At 39.5% G+C, this 20,131-nt stretch overlaps 2 protein-coding genes across 3 annotated transcripts; both read left to right on the top strand.

Moving 5' to 3' along the window:
- The first annotated feature begins 755 nt into the window (after positions 1 to 755).
- Positions 756 to 9,352, top strand: LOC123971345. Of its 2 annotated transcripts, none has more exons than XM_046050092.1 (5): positions 756 to 863; positions 3,883 to 4,167; positions 5,605 to 6,162; positions 6,751 to 6,964; positions 8,654 to 9,352. In XM_046050092.1, the coding sequence occupies exons 2-5, from the start codon at positions 3,894 to 3,896 to the stop codon at positions 8,907 to 8,909; spliced, it is 1,302 nt and encodes a 433-aa protein (XP_045906048.1). In that variant the 5' UTR covers positions 756 to 863; positions 3,883 to 3,893; the 3' UTR covers positions 8,910 to 9,352. The 2 variants fall into 2 exon arrangements, with proteins under 2 accessions (XP_045906048.1, XP_045906049.1); XM_046050093.1 differs by lacking the exon at positions 756 to 863 and adding an exon at positions 2,555 to 2,626.
- A 4,433-nt stretch (positions 9,353 to 13,785) lies between these two features.
- Positions 13,786 to 19,777, top strand: ndufs7 (NADH:ubiquinone oxidoreductase core subunit S7). Its single transcript, XM_046050581.1, has 8 exons — positions 13,786 to 13,871; positions 14,798 to 14,834; positions 15,458 to 15,529; positions 15,633 to 15,753; positions 16,712 to 16,891; positions 17,868 to 17,914; positions 18,174 to 18,262; positions 19,558 to 19,777. Exons 1-8 carry the CDS (start codon positions 13,856 to 13,858, stop codon positions 19,653 to 19,655), a joined length of 660 nt encoding a protein of 219 aa, XP_045906537.1. The 5' UTR covers positions 13,786 to 13,855; the 3' UTR covers positions 19,656 to 19,777.
- Positions 19,778 to 20,131: the final 354 nt, after the last annotated feature.

The following is a 20,131-nucleotide window of genomic DNA, read 5'->3' as shown; positions in this document are numbered from 1 at the left end:
AAACAACTGTTTAAGGACAGACAATGGCTTGACTGGCTCTTATTTTCAGTACAGATGACTTATTTCTGAAATTGATCAGTTATTTAGACCAAAAGATCTTTGTCAAGTACTAACAAATTGCCTGCTCAAATGGCATTTTCTGCAGTCCATCCCTCATATATACTTAATCTGCAGTGATGTCAAACAGGAAAAACAGCTAGGCTTCACATTTAGGCAGCTGGAACCATCAAATAGTTTGCATTTATTGTAGATAGTTGGTGAAAAATAGTCTGTCAGTCAACTAGTTGATTTGTGTCAGAACTGCTTGTAATTATATTATAATTATCTGTGAATGCTAAATCAGTGCTAAAGAAAACAAAGGTCCACATTTAATTGATTCTTTTTTTAGTAAAAAAAATACCGTAGATCGCTATTTCGTTGTATGATAGTACTACATGCACTAAAGCCATTACACAGTAGGACACTTATCCTGTGCATGAGTAATAGAGGAGTGCTGAGGTTTAGTTTTAGTGTAAATGTTTACTCTGCTGTTTAGATAAACTCGTGGTTGTGATGGATGTGGCTGTTAATGTTGAATTTGAAGGTAAACTGAGAGAAAGTGCCTCCTCCTGCTGCTGCTGCTGCTCCGGCTTTATTTGCTCCATATGGTGTTTGACATGGTACCCAGGAAGGAAAAAAGCTCTTGTGTGGGCGGAGGAAAAGCCTAGTATTTTGTCCGTCCTGAAATTTGATTCAGAAGTTCAGGATCCTGGAAGACAAAAAGCAAACGGAGGGGGAGGGAAGCAAGGCAGAGAAGGACGGAGGGTTTTTTTTAAACTGCGAGAAGAGTAAAGTCGCCAAATACTCTGAAACCTCCGACCAAAGTAAGTCCATTTATACGAGGCATGTTTCTAATTGAATAACGCGCTTAGACAGGCGTTTCATGGAGATAAAGTGATTCACATCTGTCTCTGAAATATAACTTAACTGCCGTAATTGCCGCTGAATGGCCACAAAATATAAGGTTTCAGAGCAGCTCTTTCAGAATGACTTGTGTGTCCTTTACGCACGGATTTAATGCAGGCTCGAACCCATTTTGGCCACATTTTATTTTTTTACTAGCAAATTAGGCATTCTCTGCGATTCTAAACTAGGCAAGACCAGACTTTATTTGCTATGAAGAAGAGGAATTTCCAATAAATATTTGTTTGAGAGAGTTGCTCCGCTGCGGGAGAAAAGTTATTTTTCAGCGGGGAGTAGAAGCACATTGCCCCCCTACGCGCGTGTCCACATGCACGCTAATTCTGATAACCACCTAGATTTATTCCCCCTGCGCTTTAAAAAGCCAGACGGCTCCTAATTGTGCTCTATACATGGTAAATTTGTTTGGAGAAAGATCCTCGTCGCAGATTTTGCGTGCCGATTCTGCGCCACTGTTGGATGTGCGCCAAAAACATCCAGAAAAATGCTGCAAATTCACTCTGCAGATGTTAATGAAAGGGTTTTGAAATTCACCATACAGTTCAAATAACGGCGGTCCAACAAAGGCGCGTAATTGGGGTTGTTTTACATCAATTTCTCTGGCGCTAATCGTCGTACAATAAGTACATTTTGCGCGCTTTTATAGTAAGATGTGACCTGAAACAGTCATGAAAGAAGTATTCATATCACTTAAGTTTAAATAGCAAAACCACAATGTAAAAATAATCTGATCAGGCGTATAGCCCTGCGTTAAAATGCAGCCTACTCAAATGTACATAAGTAGGCTATTGGCAAAAAAATGCAGGCCTGTAAAAAGTAAAAGTATTCTTTATCAGTTATATTGTTATATTATTGGATTATTTTTCCTTTCATGTTGTACTTGGTTGAAGCTATTTGAACTGTTTCACTTACTGTTGTGTACTTAAATCAGTAACAATGCATCATATTTTATAAACTTCCTGCATGTTTTGTGTTAGATATTTTAATCTTAAAAGTAACTAGTTGTTATATAAATAGATAGCAGAGTAAAAAAATACATCATTCATTGTCATTAGTGTAGTAGAAGCATATAGTAGCATAAAAATGGAAACACTCAAGTAATACAAGTACTGTACTGCACAGTATTTGATGTGCTTAGTTTCCAGTATTAGAGTTATTGTCTTGATTAAATATAATTTAAGGTGTTTACTCATAAGAAATGACTCCAACATTTTTATTGTGCATTAACTTTGACTGTATTTGTTCCCAAGATCTATTACAGAAATGTATTTTCCTGTCTTACTTTTTTACTTAATTTGGCTATCCCATTCATCGTCAGTCGCTTATCCTGTGTACAGGGTCACGGGCTAATTTGGCTATTTTCTTGTAAAATACATACTTTCACATGTAGGCCAGTATTAACTTTATAGGCTACTTTAGTTAAACATTGGATTATTCGCCTTCCCCATGCCTCAAAAAATATGAAAATAAAAAACTGAACTTTGTGGTTCAACAAGTATAGCCTATAATGTTTGGTTAGAGTCTTGGCTTTGAAGCAGGAAACTTGTCTTAGTTACCTTTATCCCATATTATATATATTAAGTTTTTTATTTAATGCTGATTCATTTGGCAGTTTGATACATTTTGTTTAAGTTCAACACTTTGGTTCAACACTTTTTTGCTGAAAGTAAGACAATAAGATTGATACCACTCATGTATGAAGCTGGAGCGAGAGACAGTTAGCTTAGCTTAGCTTAACTTAGCGTAAAGACTGGAAACAAAGGGAAGCAGCTAGTCTGGTTCTGTACAAAAGTATCAGAATCCTACCAGCACCTCTAAAGTTCACTAATCAACTCAGTATCTTATTTGTTTAATCTGTACAAAAACAAATCTTAAAAATGATTAGCTAGCTGTTTCCAGTGTGTTTGCTAAGCCACGCTAGCTAGCTGTTTACTATAGTTTCATATATAATGGGGAGAGATGGGATTGGTATCAATCTTCTCATTTAACTCTTGGTTCAAAAGAGAAAATATTACCCAAACTCAAGTATTTTACAGACATTGGTATTGATATCTAACTTTCTTAATATTTTGATTGCCTAAAATAGTCCAGTTTAAGTGTATTCAGTTTAAACAAACTGGACTTGCAAAATACCCACTATGAATAATAATAATTATTGACCGTAAACTAAAATACAGAGGACATGATGTCAGTGTGCTGGCTGCATGATCAAATGTACGTGCAATGGTTTTTGGATACAGGATTAAGCTTCAAAGAAATGTTAAATGGACTTTCTGCAGTAGACCTCTGGGTTAATCTGTCCTATCACATGTTATTAGAAAAGTGTTATCAAAATTACATCAGTTTATAGTTTTAACATTTTGTGAAAAAGGGTCTCAAGAAAACCAAAAACTTGAATGATAACAGTTCAAATCTGCACAGGCAGCGTTACCTGGCAGAGGAAGATAAACTTCCTGTCAGTGATGACTATTGCACACTGATTTCCTTTAGTCCCAAAAAAGCTTCTTTATACACATAACACAAACCGTTTGACATCAGTATGTGGAGTGAAAGTCCCAACTTTTGGTTTTGAGGGTTTGTACCTGCCTAATTTGGAGGGTAAATGATATCCTCGTCACTAAAAAGTGGGAAACCGAATGCAAGAAAACAGAAGTTAAATGTGGTTTTCAGAGTTTAAAAAAAAATTCTGTCAGGGTTTATGATGATGTGGCTTCTGCACATTTCCTCAAGTGCCACCACATGCTTGATAGAAAGTGAATAATTGACTCTTTAATAAAAAGCAAAGCTGAAACTGTGGGTTTATCAGTACAGTTGTGTCCTGATTTGGCTTCTCTGACACATGAAGAATGGAAATCGTTTTACTGCCCTGTGTGTCCCTGGTTTGGTGTTTTTAACTGGTGTTTACCTGAACCTCCCTCTCAGGCTGTGTGACTATGAGCACCTCAGGGCTTCAGGCCACTAACCGGCAGAATGTGAAGGAACTCGACAGCATGAAGGAGTCCATCAGCGACATCATCAACCAGCTCCAGGACATCGATCCGACCAGGCTTTCCTTCTCACCATTTCTGGACCTGGACACTCAGATCTCCTTGGCGCCGGTGTCGGACAGCCCCGAGTCCTCGGTGGAGGAGCTGCACTCGTCCTCCCACTCTGTCTCCGGCTCCCAGCGCTCCCTTGAACCGCCACCAGCAACCAATCAGCCAAGGAGTGAGTTATTACCGCGGCTTTTTGCTGTCTGAAGGAGCTGTAGGATTTGAGGGGAGGCCAGAGCAAATTAGCAAAGGCTGAAGTTTGACTATGAGTACAGACTGGATTCAAAGAGAGTTCAGACAGAGTCAGGACTGATTAAAAAGGAGCAAATGTCAGTAAGGAGCACATGTCTTTACAATTTTTTAAATAATGCTATAGGATGTTTTTTTAAGGAAGAGCAGATGTGTAGATCTACCTGCACAAACTCTGGACTAAATCAACATTCATGCCACTCATAAAAGTTTTGGGACCTTTAAATCCATTTTAACTTCTTTGCAGTGCTGGGAAGGATGTACCAAAGCACTGTGAGGTTGGAAAAAACATGTTTTTGACTTAATAAGCTGAATCAACTTCCAATACTGTTACATTCAGGTACATTGCCATTGGCTTTAGAAACAGGAGGATTTAATTGTCCCCCTGGAGAGAGAAGACTTTGTTGTGACATCCATTTCATGTTTTATTGCTCATTAAATAATGATTTAAGTGTCCTGCATGAGTTCTTCTGGGTGGATTATTAAAAAAATGAGCTGTGTTTTAGGAAGGGAGCCTTTTGTTTGTGGTAGATTTTATTTCTTCATGTCATGTTATATATAAAAAGTTGTGTTCTTATCTGTTAAAGACTTTACTACTGGAACAGCAGTTAGCTTATATAGATCCACGTGGGTTGGGCACTTGCATGTGCATGACATAAAAAATAACGCAACTACAAACTAAATATGATCGGCCTGAAGCAACGGTGAAAACACCTTTGGAAAAGTTGAGAGAACATCTGTAGATGATCTAGAATTGCTCCATCAATGAAGATGCACGTTTCTGAACATTGCCACAAGTGCCACCAGATGCTTGATAGAAAGTGAATAATTGATTCTATTTATTAAAATGTAAATATAAAACACTTATTAACCATCTTAATAATTGAGAATTTCATCACAAAGTACAATTTCAACCAAAGTCGGTCCTGTATCCTTGTAGAGGGTCTAGTTTAAAGACTGTAGTTATTTCAATTTATACTGTGTTCACGTAGTGCATATTCCTAAATTTGTTTAATCAAATCACCACAAACTAAATGACTCAAAGGAAACTTGTGATCATGCTGTAATATTCCAGGATAGGAGGACTGGTTTGTTTCTGGGACTCTGTAGCTGTTGGAGGGGACAGGGTACAAACACAATGCTCAGGAGGTGGGGGGTGGGGTCAATAAGGGCCAAACAGCTATTTGTGGCCCTGGGGCCAACTAATGGGTTAATCCAGCCGTGTGCCCACCACTCCAAACTGTTACATGACACCCAGGCCTGACATGCAGTAAGGGAATGACTGATTAGTGTGAGTCTGCAGTTGATTGCTTTCAGTGTCTGGTTTTGGAGTGTGTATTGAAATGTGCTCTGATTTGAACAGGCCCTGGTCCCTGCCACCAGCAGCCCAGCGACGACCTCCCAGAGGAGCCACGAGCAGATCTGACAGAGGAGGGGGAGCTGGATCAAACTCTTTCCAGTCCGATCATCACAGTGCTCAATTTGGACACTGCCACGGAAAACTGCATCGACTGTCCAACCCCAGCCTCTCAGGGAGACATTCCCAATGGCACAGACACACCAAGATGGAGTCCAGAATCCACCAATCTGGACAGCAGTGTGGACGAGGGTCGACCTCTGATAGGCCCTCCGCCAGAGAGCGTGGAGCTGACTATGTGGAGCTCAGAGGGGCGGGGAGAGACTTGCGAGGCCACGGAGGAGGCTTCAGATCGGGGACGATGCCGCTGCTGCCAGTGTAAATGTCAGAGCGGCAGAGTTCCCGCTTTCTTCTCAGTCCTGGCTTCTCTTCTGTGTGCTGCCGGGATCCTCTATGCACTCTATTTCTGTGTCCCCATCAGACCCCCCGACTGCCCTGACATAGCCAGCCGCATCGTCTTCACCTTCTGCTGCTGTGTGGTGGCGGCCGTCCCCATCCTGCTCGGTGCGCATCAAACACCTGCACTCTGACATTCAAAAACAGCCGCGACAAATGAAAGATGAAGATTAAGAGAGGATTTGGTTTGTCTGGCTGCTTCGTCTTGGAATGTTACAATGTCTCCTGTCCCCTTTAATTTCATGCGCTTTCAACCTCAGTGCAGCAGACGTCTCCCCCGGCCTCTGGAGAGAAGCATAATTTCCTTCTCCTGCACATAGCTTTAAATGGAAACTACAATAAGAGGTTGGCTGTGTCTCTCGTCTCCCAGGCTGTGCCCTAATTGTTTCAGAATATTTTAATCGCTTCCCAACCTGGGCGACCAGAAAGAGGGGGCAGGTGGCAAAAACATCCAAACTCAAGTCTGTCCAGACCATTTTCCTCTCACCTATTTGTCAAGCTGGTGGCAGCAGAGTATTTGCATGTAGGCCATCCTACTGGGAGTTGCTGTATTCAAATGAAGATATTATAAAAACAAAGTATGCTGTCAGATGAGATCAAGTGCAGCTAGGAGTCACTTAAAGTTGAGAGTTGTTTGTGGAAAAATGGCTAAGATTTAAGACGCTAACTGACTTATTGCTCTTTTATCCTTTGCAGCGATGCTCATGGGTGCAGCATGCCAGTTCTGCACAGCCTCCTTCAGTCTGCAGGAGTCGTTTCCCAGAGGACGGCCTGTGCAGCAGCTGTTTGTCACGGCATCCTTAGAGCAGTTACTCCTCTACGTCCTCAACCTCGTCGTTCTGGCCACTTTACTGCCCCAAGACCAGCTGAAGTTGGTCCCTATACTGGTTACCATGTTCATCTTAGGAAGGTGAGGCTTTAATCATGATGGTTCATAAAAGCACCCAACAAAGTGATCCAGGATTTAACTGTTTCTTCTTCCTTCATGATTTTGATATACAGACACAAGACGTTAATAAAGACAATAAAGAAAACTTGCATGTAAAGACAACACTGAATAAAATAAATTAAATGCTTTCCTGACACATCAGTGTTGTGACCTAAATGCTTGTTTAGAAGGTAATTTCCCATGGTCACCATCTTAGTTAAGTGTGTTACAGCTGAGGCTGATGGGATCATAAACCCAAGTATTGGAGAAATTTAAAATGTTGAAAATTAAGATTGAAAAGTCAATGGATTACCATCATACTGAGGTATACATGAATGTCTGAACTAAATTTTATGATGATCCATCTAATAGTTAGTTGAGAAGTGCCGTAAATGGACCAAAGTGGTGGACTGACCTCACCGTCCCTGGAGCCACGGTGCCAGCACGGCTAAAAACAAACACAACCACTGTCATTAACAAAGCCAAAGAGAACTTTTGGCAGCATGTTGTAAAATAGCCGTGAGACTGTAACACAAGTTAAGATGTACTCAGCTCCTCTGTTAGCTCAGTTTGTTACAGCACTCTGCTAATCATGCCATAGTTCAACTACACTGTGAGTGATTTGAATTTTCTTTGTATCATAAATGCTAAAAATATCAAATCAAACACCAGCCAAGTAATTTAGTTCACAGGAGGAAGATAATTATCATTTTCTAGAAGCTGAAGTTCTCTCTCAGCTCGATTGTGGTACTTGGTTTCTGCAAGTGAGACTACAGCCTCCACATGGTGAAGACCCTGTTTAAATACCTTCAGATTAGCTGTCTGCTACTGTTGTATTTTTTTTGGGGTGCGGTTCTGTGTTCTGTGTTTCTGAGTAAGATGAGAACATAATTCAATCTCATGTCTGCTCTATGTATGGGGCTAAATCAAGAAAGCAGTTAGCTTAGCTTAGCACAAATACTGATAGCTATACTGGTTACCTTTCAGTTTTTACACAAAAAAATATGATAAGCTTAAACAATACAATACAACCTTTGTGGCTTGTTGACCCCTCACATTAAAGCTGTGTTTACTTTGGGGCACCTTGTCGCATCTCTCAGATGCTTGTGAGTTGTTTGTTGTGTGCAGTTTCACCTCAGAGTAAATTTCCCCTCTAAACTTCTCAGATTGGGTCATTTGTATAATGAGTCTCAAAGAGGTAATTTTATCCAATATTTCACCAAAAACAAAAATTTGAGAAAAGCATAAATAATGAATATAGATTTGTTTTACACAACTTCATTTATTCTTCTTTCTTACTGGACAATCATCTCACAACCCTTTAGATTTATCTGGTGACGTATCTGGTTGGGAACCACTATATTAAACTACCTAATGGTACACAGTATAATTTGTTCCAACCTGACCAGCCACAGAGGTAAAATGCTACTTCAATAATGTAATACAGTAGCCTATATAATATAATGTATCACAAACAGGGGCCTGCTGTACTTTTATTTGATAAAAACTTTGAATGCAAGACTTTAAGTTGCAATAGAGTACGTTTACGTTGTTGTATTGGTACGTTCACTTCAGAAAGGGCATTGAATACTTCTTTCACCACGTTGTGAGTGTTTATCAGTGAAGTTTGAAGTTGATCTGATTTCCTGTTTTGTGTTTAATCCCTTACAGGCTTGTTTACTGGGTCAGCCTGAACGCGTGCAGCTCCTGGCGAGGCTTCGGCTCCGGCTTGACTGTCTTCCCGCTCCTCGCCATGGTGGCTCTCAATCTGTTCCTCATGTACACCCTGAATCTCAAAGAGCCACTTTTTGGCTCTCAGGACGTCCTCTATAATCAGGTCACCCCCTCTTCCTGGTCAGGGGAGACATCACAGAGCCCGAGTGGCAAACCAGACATCCTACCCACAGACATCCTGAATGCTCAGTGAGGAGGCGAGCTGCGCTTTCTTCTTTCAGAGGAGGAGATCTTTCCAAAAATAGGCCATTCCTGTGGTCTGCAGCTCAGCACAGCAACACACGCTGCAACTATAACCTCCAAGTGTGACGGCTTAACTTGTATTTTTGCTCCTCCTATACAGGACTTTGTTTTTATGTGGATTCATGCTTATTATCTGAAATGCAAGAGCTTTTCCCTGCTAGTGGTGGAGAAAGCCTTTGAACAATGCTGTAGTCTTAAAATGTGTCCTTTTAAGCTATTCCAGTGCCTATATTTAATGTTTTGAACTCAAAGTACTTAAAAGCTCTGCTATACATATGTGGCTGACCTTAAAAGAACACGAGCCAAGCAACTTCAGTTATCAGACTGTTTCATTATTTCAACAGTCCAAAAAGTTTGTACATGATGAAGACAGAATAAAAGCTATTTGTAAAAAAAAAAAAGAAGTCTTTTCATCTTTTCCAGACAGTTTTCAGTTGCTTCACTTTGACTGACTAGCTATTCCTGGAGAAACTACAGTGTGTGTTTTCAGCACTGGGACTGTCATTATATGTTAACACGCTCTCCGTGTTCTCTGGTTGCTCTCCATCTCCACCCTGCTGGCATTCTCGCTGCTGCTGCTGATGTTGCTCGCTTGGTTTGTGGCGCAAAATGAGGCCAAAGCAAAACCCGGATGCTAAAGATGGCTGCACTTTTTTTTTTTTTGACCACTCAGTCAACCAGAGATCAAAGAGCTATCCAAATTGCTTAAATTAAAGGCATGTCATTTGACTATTTATCATGTCAAATTCAGCCTTAAATGCTGAGATTTACTCGCTTTAACCAATTTAATGAAAGAAAACATTTAATTCCTCACACAGTGAGGCATGCCTGACAAAATGTCATGTCTCTAATAAACTCAGTGCTGACAGTGTGCAAGAATTTATCCTTGTCGTTCATTCACATGTAAGTTTTACCACTTTAATACTGGTATAAATTAAATAATAATAAAATATAATCGAATGCAAAATAATTTTCCCATTTTGATTTTTTTGAGGGGTATTTCTCTTTATTTGAATCATTTAATTTTCTATGCTGCAAAATCAGAAAATAAAAAGTGATTTTTTAAATTCAACATTTAACATTTAGCAGGCAGAAGCATAAACACTTAAACTGGGGCCAGCAGCACTCAAATCCAACTATATCAACTATTTAACTTTATTAAAGGAAATTGAATTGGTCAAAGGTGCATACAGAGGTGAAACCAGTACATAAAGGTGACTGTACATAAAATACACGAAAGTAAAACCAGACAATCCATAAAAGGGACAGTATGATTTAATGCTCTGACACCAATGCGTATTTTTTAAATATAAAACAAAGGTTGACCTGTAAGAAAAAAATAAAGAGGGGTGAATGACATGACTTCTTTTGGTCTCATGTGTAAGGAAAAGCTGCACAGAGCTTATGTCACTGATATTCCTTGTTTTTAAAAAAAACCCTAAAACATTGGTGACAATTAGTAGCTGTTCTGCAGTTCGTGGTCCTATTATACAATTTTCCTGAAGACGAGAAGTTCTTAGAAGTAGCTCAGATAAATCATGACAACTGGGCCAACTCCATGTGCTGTGGAAGATCATCTGACACAATTAAGAGCTCCAGAATGGCTTGAGTTTTGTTCAGCCTGGCCAGTGGCCTGCGAGTAATTTGAACATGAGACCACTGTTATAGACTAAACGATTCATCAAAAAACAATTGTCAGATTTATTGATACTCTATGAGCTGCAGTGCCAGGCTGTTCTGCTTAATGCCTTCAATGCTGTTTTGCCATGGCCTCATGGGATTTTGGACATATTCTTTTAAATCCATGGAAAGACATTCATCAGCTGTCTCCTCTGGAAGCTGCCCAGTAAAACCACAGCCTGCTGCAGTGTCTTGCTCAAGAGCGCCAACAGTGTTTGTGTTATGATATAAAAACTGCAGCCTAACAAATTACGTTTAACTTTTAATAAATTAAAGCTATGATGGTAAGTTTGTTTTATAATATTTTTTTAATATTTTAGAGTGAAAGTAAACTATTCACTGTCTCTGGGGATTTCATCATATAGTTATAGTTATAAACTGAAAAACATGTCATTTTTCCAGCATGTCCAGCAAAAGAAATGTAATCAAATGCAATAATTTAAACCACATTAATAGCCTCACAAAATACACCCACAGTTGTTGCAGGTGGAGTTTTTTTTTTTTTTAACACACTGAGGGTTTATGAATCATATGCAGTTCTATCTGACATGAGAGGTGTGTTTTCATGCTGATATGTATGACTGAATGTATGTGTTTGTTATGGAAACAAACGTCACGAATGCAGCTCAACCAGTTGAGCAAGGTTGCTACTCCAGTCACAAAATGATCTGGGTCAGACAAACTCAAGTACTAACCTCTGAAGTACAAAATCAGATATTTTACAGTTAACTTATTCTTAACTCATTCTGCTGAAAATATGCTCTCCAAAGCTGTGACCATGTTTGTAAGAAAATATTTCTCACAGCCTGTGAGGGATTAAATTACCAAAGCAAACTTAAAAGGAATATCCTCAAGATTGCACCACAACAGCTTAATTTCGGCTTCTCTGTGACATATTTCCTTCGTTTATTACAAATAACCACAGCTCTTTCTTAAATAAAAGTCCAGTTGTTAGTTTAAACCACTTGGGGGCATGCAGAAAGACACGTGACTTGTCCTCATGTTTGATTTAGGTGGAAGAGACGTGGTGTTTCAAACATTGTGTTTTGCATGGACTCCAGGAGGATTAGCCTTTGCTTTGTAGAAGTTAATAAGGGCTTTAAAATATATTACAGGAAATAAAACAGGCTGTTTAGTCATAAATTCTGATCTCCAGCTGCCAGTAGTTCAGCCACTTGCTGCTTTTGCACCTCTGCACAGATACTTATGATGATAACTCAATAAAAATTGTGTCAGTGGCAGTAACATGAAAAACTCCATTCAGAAATACACTTTTCAAAGTCTGTCACATGACTGTTTCCAAAATACAGACCATGAAAGTCACCCCACTGGGGGTTGCTCAACAGTTATAATAAAGACCATAATAAACAGTGTATTCAGATTATATTGCAAATATATCCAGTATCAACATCGTAGATATCAGATAAGTCAGCCAACTCAGTGTTGTGGCTGTACAACTGAAAACATGTCGTCAATGACTCTGTGGGAGTTTTAACAACCTGAGAAAATGTTTACTTTCTAAAAGTACAGGCATATATTACTCTCTGTCTTTGTTTAAGGTTGATTCTGACATTTAATATTCTGAGGCAATATTCTTAAATGTGACTGGTATGCCATGAGCAGTCAAATTTAACTATCACTAATTATTTGTTTAGGGGATTAGTGTATTGTGGGAATATGAACTAATGACCTCAGTATTTCTCAAATGTGCCATTTACATGCATGTTTACTGCTACTTACATGCAGTTTTACTTTCTCTGAACAATGTTAATAGTGTTTTTGGATGGCCTTGTCATTGAATACCATAAATACTGTATGTGCTCGGGTCATCATCCCCACCATGATACTAAATCTGTGGATTCGCTGGATTAAATAAATGTCTCGTGTATGAAATGGAGCAAATATTATCAGTTATTACAAATTATAAACAATGGAATTCAAACACCACAGAAACCTTATGTTGAAAGAAATATTTTGACCATACCAGCGAACCATACAGGCGTATATTAATAGTCCAGATCTACACAGATGCATCAAAGAGTTTAGTTAATAAAATAGAAGAAGCATTTATTGTTCCAGCGTTTCATATTGGAATAGGGAGAAGGATCAGTGATGAACAGTTTACACAGGAGAAATGCTCACTATTTTGTTAGAAGTGCAGTAGATAGAGGAAACATGAAATTTGTTCAAACTCAATTTCATTGCTAGTCAGTTTACACAACAGTCATTCAGACAGCAGATCAGACATTTTGACAGAAGTACAACAAACATTATTCAGAGTTTAAATAATGGGTCTTACAGTCATATATTTGGGTACCAGCACATAGCCTATTTGCATCAAAGGAAATGAAATGGCAGATAAGGTTGTAAAGGAGGCTACAAAAAGTGATTACATTGAGGTGGCAATTAGCTTCAGTAAAACAGAAATTAAGAACATTATTAAAGGCTAAATGTGGGAAAAGCAATGGGAGGAAGAGAGGAAAGGATGATGGTTTTACAGAGTTCAGAGGAAAGTGGGAGAAATGAGATGTGCAGAAAGGAACAGGAGAAATGAGACAATCATATCAAGACTCACATTTGGACACACTGGACTAAAATTATAAAATTATACTTATTATAAATTATTTAAAATAAGTAAACATTATTCAGGCAGTTGTGACTACACTATGGGGTAGTGATGGTGCAGTGGATAACATGCCTTTGGTGTGAGAGACCCGGGTTCAATTCCCCACTGTGACACACACATCAATGTGTCCCTGAGCAAGACACCAAACCCCTAGCTGCTCCAGAGCCGTGCAACCTCTGACATGTGTAGCAATTGTAATTCACTTTGGATAAAAGCATCAGCTAAATGAATAAATGTAAATTTACTGTGCAAGAATAAAAAGCATGTTATGTTACACCCTCAGAAATGAGGAAAAAAGAAGGCAGATGATTCAAAACCTCAGAACGATGAAAGTACATTAGTAGATTTAATAGATATTCTGCAAAGAACTCAAGAGTTGAGTGTTATCTAATCTTATTTCATTATCTTACTAATTTTATTTATTTATTTATTGTTTGCCATTCTGATCCAAACTCCATACCAGTTGGTGGCGGTAATGCACGGCCAACAAACTCAAAAAGAGGAGCAGGAGGAAGAAGAAGACGACGGCGACGTTCTCGGGTTGTAGCGCCCTCTGCCGCTCACCATCTGACATACCTGTAATCTCAAAGATGGCGGCGTTAGCTGGTAAGTGATGTTGTGACTAAAATTAAACGCTTTTTGTAAACAGTACAGTGTTTTCAGGCTTATTTTATTTGCAGAATTTAAAATGTAAGCATATAAATGTGCACCACCTAGCGCTTTGACTGTGTCAGCAATCGGATTTATAACTTTTAGTGAATGCTCACACTGACCTTGCTCCGTCTGCGTTAGCATGGAGGCTAACCAGGTTAGCTAACAGTACATGAACTCCAGCTGCAGTTCTAGTTGTCGTTAGCTAACATTAACGTTATTTAACATACGTAACAATACATGTCATTTTAAAACTAACCGGGTGACTGTTTAGTAAAGTTTCATTTATACTGTGGGTGGACTACCACGTCTGGTATGTGGTTTTCTCCACTGTGTGTCATCCACTGTGGGTACGATTATCAAACCAATCTCCTCGTGAAAACTCTGCCAGTTAGGTGTTCTCACCTGTAATGTTATTTGTGAACATTATACCGCGTGAAGTGTCCCTTTTACAAATCGCTAGCGCTACTCGTCAATTCGTCATGCTCTAAACACACCATGCAGCACAATACTAAAAAATAAAGCCCATATAAGGGTTGGCTATACTGTAAGTTACAAAACAAATTAAAACGGGGTACCATGTAGCATTCAATTGTAAATATTTTTATTATTCTGAGAACAGCAGAAGTTGTGGGGCCACAATGTCCAGTGTTTGCTGTGAGGTAATCTCACCAGGATTACAATTTTTGTCCATCACAAATGGGCAAAAATGCTGCTTGCTACATATGGATGTAGGCTGTCACACCTGAATGCACTGTTTAAACAAGGCCACACTTTGTTCAGTGAATGGACAATACAGCCGATAAAACATCTGAAATACTTACAATATATGACTGTTATTATAAAATGTCTTCAGTTTGTTAAATGCTTTTATTTTGCAGCGCCTCGCCTGGCCATGTTTGGCTGCTTTTCAACAAGGTAAGAACCTTTAATCCTGTTCCATGTTTCGAAACTTAATTTAAACCAGCTCTGTCCAGCTGATCCTTCGACTGCTTGAGTATTATACCCTTTATAGATGTGGAGATGGTCTTTCATACCCACATTAATCACTCGGTAAAGGTGCAACTAATTGAATTCAACCTTTATTTTGTAATTTTTTTGTCAATTTCTCAGTTATGTTTTTGAGGTCAGATTATCTCCCTTTAAAGAGAATAGGACTCCGAAGAAATCCTCACTCAAAAGCAAGTACTGAAACATTTGCTGTGCTTGACAGGCTGTGCAGTCTTGCTTTTGGCAGCAGGAGCATTCAGCCTGTATGCTGCTCAGAGGAATGGTCAAGTTAATCCTTTAAAGCATCATCAAGTTTATGAAGCTCAGATAAAATCATTGTCTCCCACAATAAAGTCTCCCCATCTGTCTATCACACACATTACCTGGAAATGCTGAAATGTCACACTGTAGTATTACAACATTGTCTTCATGTGGAACTGACTGTTTGTGGGCATTCCATTATTTCACTGACCTTATCCATTCATTTTTATAACTCAGCTTTTTTTGTTGTTACTGTGGTTTCTCGCTCTGACTTGCTGTCCATCCAACAGGCCCATTTCATTCTTTGCTGTTCAACAGAAGAGTCTGCATAGCGGTGCAAAAAGCGAGAATACCACCACAAGGTGACTTTTCGAAAGATTCTCTGGTGTAAATATTGGAATGAAGAACAGACACACAGTAAACAGTCTGCACATGGTAAAGATCCCCTCCATCCTTCTGTTGCAGTGTGGTTCCAGTCAGAGAGAAGAGCACGGCAGTGGCAGCAGCCAAACCAGCGTCTGTAGCCAGCAGCAAGGGGGAGTATGTTATCACTAAGCTGGACGACTTGGTTAACTGGGCACGCAGGGTGAGTAGATGTGGCTGTGTTAACACCCACATACAGTGTACGTGGAGAGAATTTGACTGTTTTGTGTTGGTCTAAAATGTCACATGGTTGGTGATGTTGCCTATTGTAAATGGATCTCTGTCGTTTATTTAAATGGCCACTGTTCCATCTTTTAGTCATCTGAAGACTCATCTTTCTGAGCCTGTTAAGTGTCTGAACCTTCTACCTACTCACTTTATTTTTATTGTTTTACTATGCTCACCAATAATTGTAGAAAAAGTATTTAATATATAAATAGCTTGCTGGTGTAGTTTATTAGTCACACCATGAATTAAGGCAACAAATACAAAGGCAGCTACATATGTGAGTCATATTGAGTTGAATACCACTAAACGGTTAAGTTTTCAAGGCAACAAAAGTCAAATTAGAGAGGTGTCAACAAGCCAGAGAGTTGTTGCCTGAATTTATGGGGCTGTGAGTGAAAACACAGCATAACTATGTAATGTAGCAACAAGCAAAATCTTATGAATGTTGACAACATGCCAAACACAGGTTTCTAAGTGGACTCTGATAAACACTGACTGACAGGCAGTTATGGGGTATTTCCTTAACAACACCATACAATTGTTTCAGTCTCAATAAAACTGAACTTGACCCTCAAGCTGTTATTTACTGTTAGTCTGCTGTGTTTTCATGTGTTATTTTGTCCATGCCCTGTATTCCTAAGAAACAAGCTTAAAAAACCCAACTAATTTCACAATCTGCCAAATATCAGCAGAGAGAACAATGTGAAATCGCCAATATATATTGACATTGCCTCTTAAAGCAGATAAATTGATGCATCTCTAATCTACATGTGCTCTTGAACTGATTGAGCAATGAGTTGAAGAAAGTGATGCTGTGTTTTTGTATAGCTGTGTGAATGTGTCTGCTCAGTTAGTGTTTTGTTGACTTGTCATGTCTCTGCTGTTCCCCTCAGAGCTCTCTGTGGCCTATGACCTTTGGCCTGGCATGCTGCGCGGTGGAGATGATGCACATGGCGGCCCCTCGTTACGACATGGACCGCTTTGGAGTGGTGTTCAGAGCAAGTCCCCGACAGGCTGATGTCATGATCGTGGCTGGAACGCTGACTAATAAGATGGCTCCGGCTCTGCGGAAGGTGAGGGAGGGAAAGGGTTGTGTGACCGGAGCGATGGTGCTATCAGCATCTTACATTTAAGTATAATTCAGCTAATGACACTCCAAACAACCCCTTTAGCTACTTCGCGTTTGAAGTGGTACCAGTACCTGGAATTCGGTAGTTAAATAAATAAACAAATAAATAAAGGATATTGTAATTCACAACTTAAAATAAAGTATAAAACTAACTACTTGAGCAGTGAATATAATATGAGACGAGCCAGCTCGTGCATTTTTTTCTCCACACGAGTTGGCCATGCACACTTCACGCGCTGACTGAACGTTGTGTTGATGTGTATGTGCATGCGACCAGTCACGTGATGACAGAGATAATACCATCAGTTAAAAGCAGGCAGGGGGCAGATGGTCTACAGCTCTGAGTGACTGTGGCTGCCTAGTGGCACAGACTCAACCTTTACATTCACATTTGCCAAGAGTCTGGATGTCATATTTTCCTCGCACGGGGACACTGCAGCGAGAGAGTGAGACGCGCCTGATGCATGGATTGTCCTTCTTGCTAGATTATATAGTCTTAGTCTCTCTCTGTCTCTACTTTACTGCTATCACCCAGATGCACTCTCAGGTACCAAAATTTGGCGCAGATTGATCTTACGTGAATCGGTACTCGGTAGTGCCGATGTAATTTGTTTGGTACCTACCCTAAATGCTGTCTCAAGTTTGATTCAGGTTTGTGAAATTAAGAAACAATGGTGGAAGTCCTGTTTTTCTGCTCTGCTTGCAGATATTGTCAGTTGCAAGTGCTCTCTCTCTGACTTTTCTGTCTGCAGGATGGGAGCACTGAGAACAGTAGAGCTGTTTTAAATGCTGGATGGATTATGACCAGCCTGTCGGTGGATTGGTAGACTGGCATGGAGCTGTCCTCCAGCTGAAAGGACAGATTAGTTGTTAGTCAGACATTATATAAGGGTGACTGAACTGCGTCTTCTTGCCAACAGGTGTACGACCAGATGCCTGAGCCCAGATACGTCATTTCCATGGGAAGGTAAGTTAACTCCTGAAGAGATTTATATGCTAGCAGTGTAGTCTGTCCTGTATCTGCAAAGTCTCCACAGCTGATCTGATACTAATATTTACTGTGTTACTCAGTGTTTAGCTTTGTTTCACCCAGTATTGTTTGACTCCTGTCTTTCATTGTAGCTGTGGTGTGCTGCAAGCCACTACCATGTTTAGGGTTAGGGTCTAAACCTTTACAAGTAAGTGTCTTAGGAAGTAAACGTGTGCTGATAATTTTCCTCTTCCAGCTGTGCTAATGGAGGAGGCTACTACCACTACTCATACGCTGTCGTCAGAGGTTGTGACCGAATTGTACCAGTGGACATTTATGTTCCAGGTAAACTTTACTGCACAATATGGGAATGATAAAATGTACAAAATCTCTATAGCAATAAAAAATACCGTTCATTAAAATTAGAACATATCAAACATACCCTTTATGGGGGGGGGTCCCTGCAGCCAGGTTATACAATCTTGTGTGAAAGCCTTCACTGAACAGACTGTTATAACAGCAGATTAAAGCCTGTGGTTTTAGAAAGAGATGTTCACTAATCGCATAAAAGTGGAATGTTTGGGAGTCCACACACTTTTAGTCATGTAGGATGAGTCCAGACAAGTTCCAGAAGATTGTCCCTTCTGCTGCCGCCCCATTGGACCTTTGGGGAAAAATATGTACTGTAGTCAATGGCAAGAGACAACTAATTATTTGATCTTGTTTGAACTGTACCCTGAATAACACATGTAAATTTGCAAGTCAAGAAAGTTGCAGTATAAGAAGTGAAAATAGTTAATTAGAAAAATCACAAACCCAGAAGTTGCATATTTGATGTCATAACTTACAGGAGCTAACGTTACTGAAGTCAACATCATTAGGTGAGACGTTAGCTAGCATTACCACTTTCACATGTTGATGATGTATGGGGTGTTGATGGTGCAATGGATGAGACACATGCCTTTGGTGTGAGAGACCCGGGTTCAATCCCCCAGTGCGACCCATCCACCATTGTGTCCATGAACAAGAGACTTAACCCGTTGTTGCTCCAGAGGCGTGCGACTTCTGACACAAATAGCAATTGTAAGTTGCTTTGGATAAAAGCGTCAGCTAAATGAACTAAATGTTATTTTATTGTTTTGTGACTTTCTTGACGGACAAATTTATCTTTTAAATTGATAACCCTCATGTTTTGATAAACTACCTATTTTGTTTGTTTTTTCAAAATAAGTTCCCATGGAGGAAGGGGGAGGATCTCTGTTCAGGATCATGTTTAGGAACAGTTGTTGTACAATTTAACAGTAGTAGTAGGTTATAACTATGAGTTCTTGTAATTGTATTATTATTATTGGTAATAGATGTAATGTAGCAGTAGTAGATTTATTAGACACTTGAATTAGAAATAAAAAGATGGTAATATTAGTTGTGCTGGAAGTTAATTTAGCATTATCTTAACAGCCTTCATTCTGCATATTGTACAGTCATTATTTTGTGGTATTGTGCAGGCTGATAGGATCAATGTGCAGGCTGATAGGATCAATATGCGGCATCAGTAGCCAAATATATAGATGAATTACCAGAGGATGAAATGAAATGCTGTTCATTAGTCACACTGAATTTCAGAGTTGCTCTGTCCTCAGGTTGTCCCCCCACTGCAGAGGCTCTCCTTTACGGGACTTTACAGCTGCAGAAGAAAATCAAGCGTGAGAAGAGGATGAGGATCTGGTATCGGAAGTGAATGTGTTATGTGTGTGTGTATCTGGCATGTAAATGTTGTATTTCAGGTTTAATTTGGAGCGCTGCTCCTCGTCCATGTAGAGCTGCAGAGACTAACCTCAATAAAATCATTGTTGTAATTTACTCAGTGCACTGCTGCTTATTTTCAACCAAACAGCAGCAGTCACTCAGTTCACTTTTTCTGCTTCTTTAGTTCAGTATTAATATCTGAAGACTGTTTCTGTAACAGGAAAAACATGTAAGCTTGATACCAACAAGATTTGTCAGAATTTATACCAGTTTAAATTATAATTTATTTTTATTCAAGTAGCCGTGTTAATTATTTTCGTCTTTTTAATCTCAACCTCTCAGTTAGTCATGACCATAAGATAAGAGTCATCCTATATCATCTTAAATATTTTGTTGAATAAACTGGGCTCGCATTACTTTAACATCAGGTGTCGTTCATTCCACTGTGACTATTGAAGCCAAACCACT

The sequence above is a fragment of the Micropterus dolomieu genome, linkage group LG05 (genome assembly GCF_021292245.1).
Source record: "Micropterus dolomieu isolate WLL.071019.BEF.003 ecotype Adirondacks linkage group LG05, ASM2129224v1, whole genome shotgun sequence".
NCBI classification, from domain to species: Eukaryota; Metazoa; Chordata; class Actinopteri; order Centrarchiformes; family Centrarchidae; genus Micropterus; species Micropterus dolomieu.
The sequence above is the reverse complement of the archived record's forward strand: the minus strand, read 5'-3'. Positions and strand labels throughout refer to the sequence as shown.

Bases quoted from the DNA above. Each gene is read 5' to 3' on its own strand.
- LOC123971345 (XM_046050092.1), top strand. From the start codon at position 3,894: ATGAGCACCTCAGGGCTTCAGGCCACTAACCGGCAGAATGTGAAGGAA. The intron at 6,163-6,750 runs GTGCGCATCAAA...TATCCTTTGCAG, and splicing joins GGCCGTCCCCATCCTGCTCG to CGATGCTCATGGGTGCAGCA. The intron at 6,965-8,653 runs GTGAGGCTTTAA...AATCCCTTACAG, and splicing joins ACCATGTTCATCTTAGGAAG to GCTTGTTTACTGGGTCAGCC.
- ndufs7 (XM_046050581.1), top strand. The intron at 14,835-15,457 runs GTAAGAACCTTT...TCCATCCAACAG, and splicing joins TTTGGCTGCTTTTCAACAAG to GCCCATTTCATTCTTTGCTG. The intron at 18,263-19,557 runs GTAAACTTTACT...CTCTGTCCTCAG, and splicing joins AGTGGACATTTATGTTCCAG to GTTGTCCCCCCACTGCAGAG.